At 39.8% G+C, this 12,385-nt stretch overlaps 1 protein-coding gene across 1 annotated transcript in view; it reads left to right on the top strand.

Annotated features, from left to right (window-relative positions):
* The window catches only part of LOC121942083 (protein sidekick-1-like), a 269,452-nt gene that overhangs the window by 146,392 nt on the left and 110,675 nt on the right, over positions 1-12,385 (top strand). The window contains exon 6 of the mRNA XM_042485177.2: positions 10,170-10,196. Coding sequence (XP_042341111.2) covers positions 10,170-10,196 — 27 coding nt within the window. The remainder of the gene's footprint in view (positions 1-10,169; positions 10,197-12,385) is intronic.

Genomic DNA, 12,385 nt, shown 5'->3' with positions numbered 1-12,385 from the left:
GTGATGGTGTCATTGGTTGCTTGATTTTAGCATGTGTGTCTCTGTGTATAGGGGAGAGTGACAGTATATGGATACAATACAGTTTCAGTATATAACAATACTGTACATAATATAGAATTTCAAATGAGAAACGTGAAGTATAGTTGGTAGTTCACTAATGACAGAGTTGGCTTCTGCTGTCTGGCTGTTCAAGGGTCCTCGAGTGAGACACTGAACCTCAGACCCATTGTTTAGACAATCTGTGTTTGAATTAAATCATGGTAATAATTCGAAAAAAATAAGTAACTGGATCGTCCCTTTTTATCCTATAAACACAGGTTAAGCATATCACCAACAGAGGGCATTTGTAAATTGCACTGCTGCTATTACTTTGTCCTGTAATCCTCAGCAGCTATATTTACAGGCTCACTAACAATCCACAATTATTTCATATGTGGTAATATTCTGAATTTGATGCAGGCCATGTAAACAGCATATTCATTTGGGTATTCAAAATCAGGTATTGCAGCATTTTTTAGATTAAGACGTGGGATATGCTGGTATTATTTGGGATTTGATAACATTAAAACCAGCACATTCAGAATATGCATCTCAGTTTGGATTTCACCTCAGTTTGCGACACATGGCCTGTTGTCTGTTTACATGAGTTCTGTGTGTTGTTATGGATGCATTGTACACAACCCAACTTTGCAAAAATTTGCAAGGCATCGGTAGAGATGCAAACCCAAACAAAAAGCCCACGTTTCTGTTCCGAAGATGAAACATACCTACTTTTTAACATTATTAAAGATTCTTAACAGATTTTCTGATACGTGCAAATGTCGTGGTACTGACTTTTCAAGAAGGTGGTTGAAGGAATGAAAGAGGAAGGCTGTTTGCATAGTTCAACAAGTCCACCACTTGTCAAAAAAAGACAAAAATCCTATTTTGATGCAAAGATGTAAAATAGCATAAGTAGCTCCAACTGTTCCACTTTCCTTTATTTTGACAAGAACACCAGCTAGCCTTGTGGAATTGATAATCATAACACTAATCCATTCAAGAAATAATGCGTGGAACCTTTTAGATTCGACACTGTAGATGGAAATATCATAGATAAAGGTAAGGCTGTTTTCTGCCTTTTAAAAACTGTCCACAGTGACGTTACCATGACAACAAATCTGAAGTCATCTGGTGAAGTAGCTTCACACAGTGAAGTAGCAGAGGCACCACAAACAACTTGTTAGTTCTTATTCGTTTGAACTTTGTAATTTCAAAACAAGGAAAGCCCCAATTCTTAATCTGGTAATAATGACTGGCGCTTAAGGAAACACTAGGTAAAATGGTGCAAATTAAGATGTAACATGATTATGATCACCAATGAAGTAGACTGACTCACTGGTTTGAAAAATGAAATGTCTGTAGAGCATCATCAGAGACCTGGAGAAGACAGTTTTTAAGATATATCTTGAAATTGCAACAGTCGGATTTCAGATGATATTTCATCTTAAATGACCACATTGGATATTATCATAATTTATTACCTAGCTCCTTGTGTGTGCGGCGGAAAGCTAAGTAAAGACAGTGTAGCTAGTAGCTTAAAGACATCTATACTGCATGCCTTTGTTTGTATAACCTCTATTATGTATCTAGCTTTATATTGATTTCATCATCGACGTCATCGTGCTCCAAGACCATTTACTCGCTTTCTCTAGAGCTTTTGGCCATATTGGTCAAGGTCAAGAATGAAGCTGAACTTTCAAGCCAACATGGCATAAATATGTGCTGCACACATACACTATATATTGAGATTTATGGAGCCAGTAACACTTCACATTCTTACACTAATAAACACGCACGTTCACATAAGTTACAGTTTAACTCAAGCACATGTATTTCCCATTTGTTCATTAGCTGCTGAACTGACACCATGGTCTGAAAGAGTGTGTGGGTGGCGTTTTTCACTGCACTGTTTCATTTGTTAAAGCCTTGCTAAAACACAGCCACGTTTCACACCCATTTAGGAATTCACACACACACCCAGTTATATGTAAGTGTGTGTGTTTGTCCTCTTGTCCCTTGTGCTATCAGTGTGTACATTAGGCAATGTTTTTATCAGGGTTTCAGGGCAAAACAAAGTGCTTGCAAAGAATTAGAAGGAGAAGGAGAGATAAAAAAAAAAAATAAGAGAGAGAGAGAAGGGGAATGAGGCCGAGAAGAGATGAGGACAGAGAAGGATCGGATACCACGAGAAAGTCAAAGAAAAAGAGGCGAACCGTGAGCAAGTGCGAAATTGGGAAAGCTTTGAGGACGATAGAGATGGATAGGAAGGGAGAAAGAGGAGAGGAGGCAGAGTGTAGAAGTTGAAGATTGAGAGGGGATGCTGAAAACAGGAATACATCAACAGGGCCTTTAATCCAAAAATAGTTTCCACCCTTCTCCTCCTTTCTCCTCATCCCTACTTTCCTCCTCGCCACTACCTTCTCACCCCTGTCTGGTTGTTTGGAGTGATTGAAGAAAGGAGGAGATGTGTGTAGCCTCCACGTACAACACATGCAGACACACACACACACACACACACATACAGCAGTGTGAGTGCATGTGGACATATTGTGATCCACAGACAGACAGATGATGTCCATTACCAGGCCGTGCTGTCCAGAGTCAGGCGGAACAGCTGCAGCCAGATCTCACTGATCTATCACTGTTCTAATGAATCTGTTATAGCCAGGCCCGACCAATCAATCTCTGAGCCACTTAATCAATTAAGCCATTAATCAGGCACAGACCCTAACTGTTCTTTGCCCACATGAGTGATTGCTTTACATATATACATAGACATAAAGACACGGGCACGCACACATGCACTCATACATACGGACACAGAGTCAGTCAGCGTGGAAGTGATTGCAAGAGTGAGCTTTTCTTTCTCACAGCAGGAGGCTAACACACAGCATAATTAAATATGGCAATTAGTATACTTTCACAAGAAGTACATGTGAATGAGATGAGCATCATGTTCGTATAAACAGAAAATATATGCTTGTGAGATACAGATATATGTAGACTGATTTTTATCAAATGATGCGTTTCTATTTCCTGTATCATTTAATTGCTGTGAGAATATTAGCTTCTCAAATATGATGATTTTTTTGGCTTTATATCGCCGTATATTGGCTTTTTTGCAGTTTTAGACAGTTGGTTTTGACAAAAAAAGGGAAGCAATTTGCAGGGGTCACCTTGGGGTCTGGGAAATTTTGATGGACATTTTGCATTACTTTCTGATATTTCATAGACTAATTGCTAGGACACACATTGCTGATCCAATTCTAAAAATGATTTGGCCATGATGACTGTTCAGACCAAGTTGGACTCAGCCTGTTTCAATGACATCTCATCTAAATTTAGTGTTTTTCTCTCTTTCTTCCCATTTTCTCTGTGAATTCCAGCACAACATAGCAGCCTAATTTCAGGATTTAGTCGCTGGCCCAATGATGCAACTGTACAGTTTACCTATTGCACAGTGTGTTGTCCTCTGTATTCACTCAGTAGTGCTCCTTTCTGGCTTCATAGACTAAAAATAAAATCTATATGTTGGTGGAAATAGTCATTATATATGGAGTGTCTTGTCTATGAAGGTTTTAGTGATCTTAAGGCCCCTTTTTAAATGATTCCAAGACAAAAGACACTGTGTGATGATAACAATCTCACAAGTTAATTGCATGCCAAAACATGCAAGATGGTTCTGGTAAATCTGTTTAGGACTGTACGATATCAGTTTAAGGCATGTCAGATGGTGTGATGAATGTGCTAGAGGAAAGCAAATGCAAGCACAGACATGTCAGCAACTCGCACTCATGTTTTGAAAATGTAGTAAAACAATAAACAAGCTTTGGCCTTTGCATTGGCAGATTGTAAAAACTGAGGAAAAGAGAAACCAGGGAAAAGAATACAGCACAAAATGTCACGTTTGCACAGTGAATTTGAGGAAAGGTGGCTGGGTCAAACAATCTTTCAACCAGGAGACCACTGTTTGATTCCCATGTGAATGTTAACTCAAACCATGATAGTTTTTTTGTTTTTCCTAAACCTAACCACATGCTTTTGTTGCTCATGAAAATGAACTTAAGAACAAGTTGTTTTTTTTAATCTTTATTGTATGTGTAGTTTCAAAAACACAGTATGTGTGTAACAAGCAGAAATTGTACATTTCTTGTGAAAAAGTGCATATTCATTCATTCATACACAAGTGTAAATTGACATGTGTCCTGGAACATCAACAACAGATGCAGGATGGTACCTGGTAAGTTTTATCTAGAAGTCAAGGTACACTGACAAAGCAGTGGTAGTCTAGAAAGAGTCAAGGTGGGAATAATGCACCAAGCAGGATTACTCAGTTAACCAGATAACTTCTAAAATAGCAACAACTTCTCTGAACATTTGTTAAAAAATAACATTAATCAATACTTCTGAGTAATTATGGTGAAACTATGTTCATTTATGGTAGAGAAGCAATGGTAAAATTAAAATTAAAATTACTTTTATGACCTAAAATTATTAGTAGCATCATTGACCACACAAAATATGGCAAAAAATGTAATTACTTGAATCACAATGCATATATGAATGTAGTTGTACTACCATTAAGCTACTGACAAAAGTAGCTCTTCCAGCTGAACATTTAGTTCACCACTCCTCAAAACTGTTTTAGACAATTTGAAATGCAACTTCAGTCTTGCTCAGCCCAACACCACCGAGTGCAAAGTGTTCTTAACTGAAAACTAATGAATCAGTTAATTGATAATTAAAATAATCTTAACTTAAAAATATGTTTTCCGTGGCAGTGTTGTGGTAAAACGTTGCATGAAAGAAAAAAAGGATCAATAAATTCTTAGTACAGTATTTACATTTTTATTCTGCTTCGAAGACTGTGAGTTTGTGAGCGAGTGTCTTAAGGAAATGCCAGGACGTGTTGCCCTCCATTGATTTGTCACATTCCTCCAGGCCTCATTCCTCCACTCCCTGCCATGCAGTAAATGAATGGACTTTATCAAAAGCAGAAGCTACACAGGGAGCAGCGTATGCTTAGCTGGAATACCACTTGTTTCTAAAGGAGGCCCTTAAAATTCAGTATCCTCTTATATATGAGGCTTATTTACTTATGCTGAGGGTCTCTTAGACACAGTTCTTCAAGTCTGTGGGACAGAGAGAAGTGATAGTAGAGAGGTAGAGAGATAAAGACAAAAAATGGGCAACAGTGAAAAAGAGAACGAGATAGGGGAGTACCCTGCAGCAAACTGGATAAGGCAGAGAAAAAAGGGGGAAACAACCTGATTTAGTAATGATGCATCTCCTCTTTCTTGTCTCTCTCGGCCCCTTCTCCATCTGGTATTTCACCCTGAGGTGGTGGGCACGCAGCAGCACCACATCACTGCCTTTTAAAGCCCCACCTTTTGGCTCCAACTTTTCATTGTCTTATCCATGTCTTTCATCCCTCACTTCCTCTCTCCTGCCTTCTTAATATTTCTGCAAGATCAGAGGCTTCCTACTTTTTCCTCTCTGTCTCTTATCAGAGGCGCAAACTTGCGAAAAACAGCACTCTTCTTTTGAATTGGAAATGATATCTCCTTTTTTCAAGCCATCATTAGACTCACAGTATGAATTGAACATTTACATTTATTTCCTATTGAGAGTGCCATGTAATGAAACATGGCACTCTTGTTTCCTTCTTTTTAATATGTGTCCCTTAAACGTCTGTTGTTTCTTTTTAAGGCTGGATGTTTGTTTATCAATTTAAATGGCGCAGCTTTATTCACCGTCTCATTTATGTGCTCTTTGTGAGACTCTTGGGGTAATGAGAGGTAATGTTTAACAAGGGATTGTTTTTGGGTTTTTTTTACCTGAAGTGTGCATTTGAGTGCAGGTGTTTGGGCACAAATAAAGTCTGAAGAGACGAGATGAGGAGAGAGGAGAGCACAAATTATGTAAGTGTTGGAGAAAAACGAAGTGGGGGAAGAAAGGCGAGGATAAGCTAACCTTTTTTCTGCCCAACAGTGAGCAAAGAGAATGTCAAAACCTGGTGACATTTGGGATTCATACAAGGATGATTGACACCAACTTTTACCTGGATGTGTATGGGAGGCTGAGCTCTGCATACTAGCTGTGTGTGTGTGTGTGTGTGTGTGTGTGTGTGTGTGTGTGTGTGTGTGTGTGTGTGTGTGTGTGTGTGTGTGTGTGTGTGTGTGTGTGTGTGTTAGTGTGTGTAAGTGCGCAGGCGTGTGGGCATGATTGACACAGTAAATTGGAAAGGTCAACTGGTTCTAGTGTTTTGGTGCAGACAAGCAGACAGCAGGAAGATGTAACCTTCCCAGAGTCCACATTTATGGAGAGGAGGAGAATCTGAGCAAAACACAGGTTTTGGGTTTGCAGAGTGTAGAGCTGTGTGAAAACTACGATTTAATATGTAAACCTGCTTGCTGCTGTTTATACGCTGTGTATAAATGATAACTCTCCTGAATTCTGGACAGATTTACAAAGTGAGACAGACTACTGGGTATCAGGAGAGGGAGCATACGGACTACGAAATTTACCGTCTGGGTCCATCAGGAATTTCTCCGAGGTCTTAGGTCAACACTCCAGCCAGCTTATTATTTTATCGGACACAAGTGTGTGTGTGTGTGTGTGTGTGTGTTTTGTGTGCGCGTGTGTGTGTGTGTGTGTGTGTGTGTGTGTGTGTGTGTGTAGATAGGGTCCATGCGTCCTTGTGTTTCTCTCTGTGAATGTGTGAGGATTGGAAATTGGAGTTTTACATATGAATTTCAAATAGGTGTGTCAGTTTTTGTGCGTGCATGCGTGCGTGCATGTGTGTGTTCCAGAGCAAGGACCAGAGTGAAAGGAGAGTGAGATTGACAGGGTAAATTGGAATGGTAAGGGTTTTGAGGTTGAACTCTGGGTTTTAAAACAGCCGAGAGAAAGAAAGAAAATACCCAAATGTGTTGCTAAAAAACTATCCTTTCGCTTGGGGAAGTGTGACAGTGGATGCCAACGTGGGTGGATTGGGAGAATAGAAATAGATTGTAACCAAGGGCAAAGGGGTGTCTGGTTGTATGTACTTGTAGATGGAAAGAAAGAAAGGCCTGCCGGGGGGGCTGTTTGTGTTGTGCGTTGAAGATGGGGAGGTAGGTGACCCACAGCTGGGGACAGCACCTGCACAGGTCAGCTGGGAAGGGAACACAGTAAGACATGACACACATAGCAACAATAGCTTTTACACACATCAAAGGACAGGCTCAGCACACTGGATTGTTGTATTGAATAGCTGATACAACGCACAAATACTGTACTTACTCCCTGTTGTACTCACACAAACACATAGACACCCAGCACGCACACACACTGTGCCAAACACACACAGAGGACATGGTGACCTGCTTGTTTGTAGGTCCTTCAGGCAGCTGAATACACAATAGTGAATTCATGAATACAAATCACACTCAAGGCCGAGACACACTTAGGCACACACTTATTATTTTCACATCACTCAAACTGCATTTGGAACACATCACATTAATATCAACCTCCGTACTGAGAAGTAGCCAGTTTTATATTAATTTGGAGCTAAGAGTCAGATCAGTAAAGTTTCATCCGCCTGCACCCACAGCAGTTATCTCTGCAGTGGATCAATAAACACATTGATTAAGACAAGAAATTATCCAAAGCATTTCAAACAATGAGAGAAGTCAAAGTTACTGAAAAATATGTTTAGTGGGTTCAGGGCTACGAACGTCAGATGCTTTGTTGTGTTGTGAACACACACACTAGCTCAGACTCTGTCTCTCTGTTGTCCCCTGATGTCCCCATTGTTTCTCTGTTCCCGTTTGAAACTGAGGATGACTCAGTATGACACATCATTTGAATACACGCACAGAATTGTATGCCCCCCAGACCAAAGCCTGCATGTGTCTGTTTGTGTGTCAGTGGGCATTTGTGTGTGTGTGTGTGTGTGTGTGCGTGCGTGCGTGTGTGTGTGTGTGTGTGTGTGTGTGTGTGTGTGTGTGTGTGTGTGTGTGTGTGTGTGTGTGTGTGTGTGTGTGTGTGTTGTGTGCGCTGACCCTCTTTCAGACTCTCCAAAATAATAGACTTCCCAATACTGCTACTTAATGGCACAAACTCTGCTCTAGTTAAACGGCTATGTTAAGGTGTGTTTACGATTAGTCTGGGCTTTTTTTTTTTGGTCTGTGATCTCTGATGTTTTGTTAGATACCTTTAAAAAAATCACTGTGCATTTGAGTCTGAGGAAAATCATTGTATGGTCTACATGCATTGTTTTTTGTTGTTTCAAAACATGTAGCTACAATAAATAATAGTTTTCAAATTTATGTTTCTCAACAAAGCAGTGTGCCGTGATCTTTAGAGAACAGTATTATGTGTACAGTACCTGTGCATCAGCATCACCCAAGCCAAGTTTTATCGGATCTGATCCAAGTCCATCTTCCCTCTGATGGATCGCTTCACACCATTTTCAGCAGTCATATTCTCCCACTTTCACTCATCTTTTCAATAATTTAGGATGATAAACTTTACAGTTACAACCCAGGATCTCCAGTATTTGGATAAGGTAGCTACCAAAAAATATGCAGTGTCAAAATGAGTGACTTCACCAGTTAATATGTCACTAACACATTTAATCAGCGTTTAGATAAATGTAGAGCTTTGTCCAAAGCTTTAAATTTACGGTTTCTGCAATCATGGAATACCTGGAATAGTGATGAAATTTAACAATCAAGTTTCCAGGCCTGGGAAAGTCATGAAATTAGCAAAATGCATCTGTTTTGGTATTTTGTTGTTTCTAATGAAAATAATTGTTACAGTAATCTTTCATGGGTAACCTTTCATGTAATGAAGCATAACAGCAGATTTCTTTTCCGCAGCTGTCAACATAATGAAGTTATCATACGCGTTGATGCGTGATGATGCGTTTGTTTACCACCCAGTACGTTTCTTCATTTTCTCCCACCTTCTGCCTCTCCATCCATGTATGCCAGCTAACTGGACTTCTGTTTGAACAGAGTTTAAATCTAATCTGTCCGAAAAAAAAAAAGAAAAAAGAATGTTTTGACAGTCATTTAATAAAAAGAGGAATCAGACAGATCTGACCTTTAATGTCAACTTTGAGCACTTGTCAGTTTTGGATACTCTATGGACACATTTTGATTGGTAACAGGAAGTACTTATGTTCAGTAATAACCCTCGTTTACAACATAATTTGTATTTTCATCAGATATGTGGAAACAGTTGTTTGTGTTTTTCCTCCCCCTCCCTCAGCTTTGTTCACTACAATTCATAGCAGCTTTTCTGTTGCAGTTTTTTCTTCCTGGTCAGCTTCTTGCTCACTCTTCATCACTTATCCCATACTGAACACCGTGAGTGTGTGTATGTGTGTGCGTGCGTGTGTGCGCGCTGATGCTGATGCTGATGCGATATGTCCGAATCTGAATAAGGGCCCTGATGCACATTTTTCACCACACACACACTCAGACTAAAACGCATATACATTCACAGACACCCAGCATTCAAGAGTTGAGTGAGTGGCTGAGTAGCTGAATAGGAGTGCGGACGGGTAGTGTATTGATAGATGAATAGTGAATGTAGATTTTCTGCAAGTAGAATGTCAATGCCATCATTTTCTTACAGCCTACAGTCTTGCTACCTCCAGACTTATGACAAACACGGAGAGAAAGGCAGAGGGGGGAGAAAGAGGGGGAGAAAAAAGAGTGAATGAGAGAGACAAAATTTAGTAGCTGGCAGTTGATGGATGGGCTGCAAACAGCTTGTCTTCCTCTGGACTCCATGATAACATGCCGTTCCCTCTTCCTCTCTGCCTCTTCCTCTCTCTCATCCATATCTTGCTCTCTGTCTGTATTTGTTTTTTCCTCCTTCTCAGAGAAGAGGGTCTGTTTTCCTGTGTGCCTACTCAACTCTGAGACGCCTAAGAGCTGCTGATTTGTGAAAGCCTGTATTTTCTTTTGCTTTTTTAATGTGTGTTTGCTAAATGTGTCTTTTTGCTGCACCCTGAGGAAACACTTGAAATCTAAATTATATCTCTCCTGTTTCCCCTCCCCCCACCCCCACTGCCTTCCTCCCTTTTTGTCCCACTTCTTTTCATCTCATTCTCTCTGGCTGATGGACAGTTGGCAAGAAGAACCGCGGGTCAACAGGTAAAGAACCCATTTACATTTACATTATCTTCCCTGCTCTTTCTGCTCTGGCTCCTTCTCTCTCTCTCTCTCTCTCTCTCTCTCTCTCTCTCTCTCTCCCTCCCTATCTTTATCTAAGCAGAGACAAATATTGCTGTGACCCTTTACTCCCACCAGGAGGTCAGAGCTAAGGGTTGCTCAGCTAAATGTTTTGCTGGGGGTCACATTGGCAGCAGTGGTGGGTACATGCTGTAAAAGCTGGTCCACCTGTTTTTAGCCTTTGGCCAGTAAAAAAAAAAAGACCTACAGCGTGAAACCTCTAACCTCAAAGTCAGCCTGCTGTAGGCCTGTATCTCTTTGAAATAATGTAAAATAGTCTGATATCCATCATCATCTATTCAGCACACACTATATTCAGTATACAACTTCATTTGGTTTAGTATAGCCTTGGAAAGTCCAACAAGGAAAGCTTTGCTTGTTTGTCTCTTTTCTACAGCTAGCTAGCATTATCAGTGTGGCAACATTTGTTTATTTTCCTTGTAAATTATAGCAACAATAGACAAGGAGTACATCACACCAAACCTCAGGTTGTTTAATCCGGTGAGACAGTTTATGTGGATTGGATTATTAAAGCAACATAATGCAAATATTTTTTACCTTAAAATAACAGCTTCAACAATATTTAGATGGTAAACTGACTTGTTATAGGAGGTGCATTTTACGTTCCTGTTCCATGTCCCAAATGCCTGTTTTTTGACGATGTAACTTTGTCGAGTGAGCATCTCCTGAGAGAAGAGTGTAATGGTTTATGACACTACAACACACACCACCACACTACCAACTGAGTAGAAGCTTCTTTAAATGTCATCTTTGTCATTACAATCGTTAGTCCCGTTCCCCCCCGCTGTGTTTGTGCTTGTAGACTTAATGGTAAATGGACTTGCACCTGTTCGGTGCTTTTCTAGTCATTCAACCACTCAAAGCACTTTCACATTACTTTTTACATTTACCCATTCACACACATATTCACACTGATGGCCAACCATACATGGTGCCACCTGCTTCTCAGTTTTTATACATTCATACATAAATCAAACACTGATGGCACAACTACTGGGAGTAATTTCAACCTCCCAGTTAGCGAACAGCCTGCGCTGCCTCCTGAGCCACAGTCTCCCCCACTTAAGCTTTATCCACCAAGTGTTGTAAAGTTGTTGTATAATTGTATTATGAAAGCAAGCTTACATTGGCTCAGTATTATGACCACAGAAATCGTGGCAAAGGTGAAGAACAACTGTTGTAAAAATCCAAAACTCATTCATTAGCAATGTATTGTACTTTGTAATTGAGAGAAGTAATGCAGGGGTGCAAACCTTTTAAAACTGTCCTGATGTAAACTGTAGTGATGGAAAAACAACTGAAGCTGATAGCAGATTGTTTATCCTTGTCAATGTTACTTATGAAAAACTGAGATGTAGGCTTTAATCTTATCAGTGTCATATCTGTCTCACAGAGTTTTGTGGTTTTTCAGGATGCCAAAAGTCACATTTGCATAGCAAGCTATTGGCATTCCAGAAAGAACTTAAACTGTTATTCTTTTATGTCATTTGTTTTTTGTTACTTTGGTGTTCATTGCTGATGTCTACAACTGTGCAGAGTCATATTTGTGTAAAATCCGATAACATTACTCTACCTGTCAGTCGACATGGTTTTTCAGCTTCTGATCTCACATTTGCTGGCTCCAAATCCCTCAGCTTGTCAACAGATGCATGTGTACAGCTGTCCATGAGACTCTGTGAGATGGAATAGATGCCAATAAGGACACAGCCTATGTTGCAATCGTTCATAAATAACATTGGCAGGGATGCACATACTAGGGTTGAGCCTAGGACTTGCATGAAATGAGTATCCAAAACAGATAATGTAATTTTTAGGGGATAGCTGTCCAATCACATGCTTTTGTTATAAAAAAAATATCTGACTGTCTTATAAATAATCAATATAACAATTTCTGATCAACCCATATCAATTTATTGCTTAAAATAACAACTTTTATGGTTTAAATCACATTCACTACTAGTTTAAACTCCATTCATTCTAAGTACAGATATGGATACAGATAATTTAGTTGGTTAAACAGACACTAATACAGATACAGGTATTGGTGTTCTCAGTCATCCAAAGTACACAATACTGTGAAATTGTTGTTG

Source organism: Plectropomus leopardus, chromosome 3, assembly GCF_026936395.1.
Source record: "Plectropomus leopardus strain MGB_pleo_1.0 chromosome 3, ASM2693639v1, whole genome shotgun sequence".
Lineage (NCBI taxonomy): Eukaryota > Metazoa > Chordata > Actinopteri > Perciformes > Serranidae > Plectropomus > Plectropomus leopardus.
Note: the sequence above shows the minus strand (reverse complement) of the source record. Positions and strands in the feature narration are given on the sequence as shown.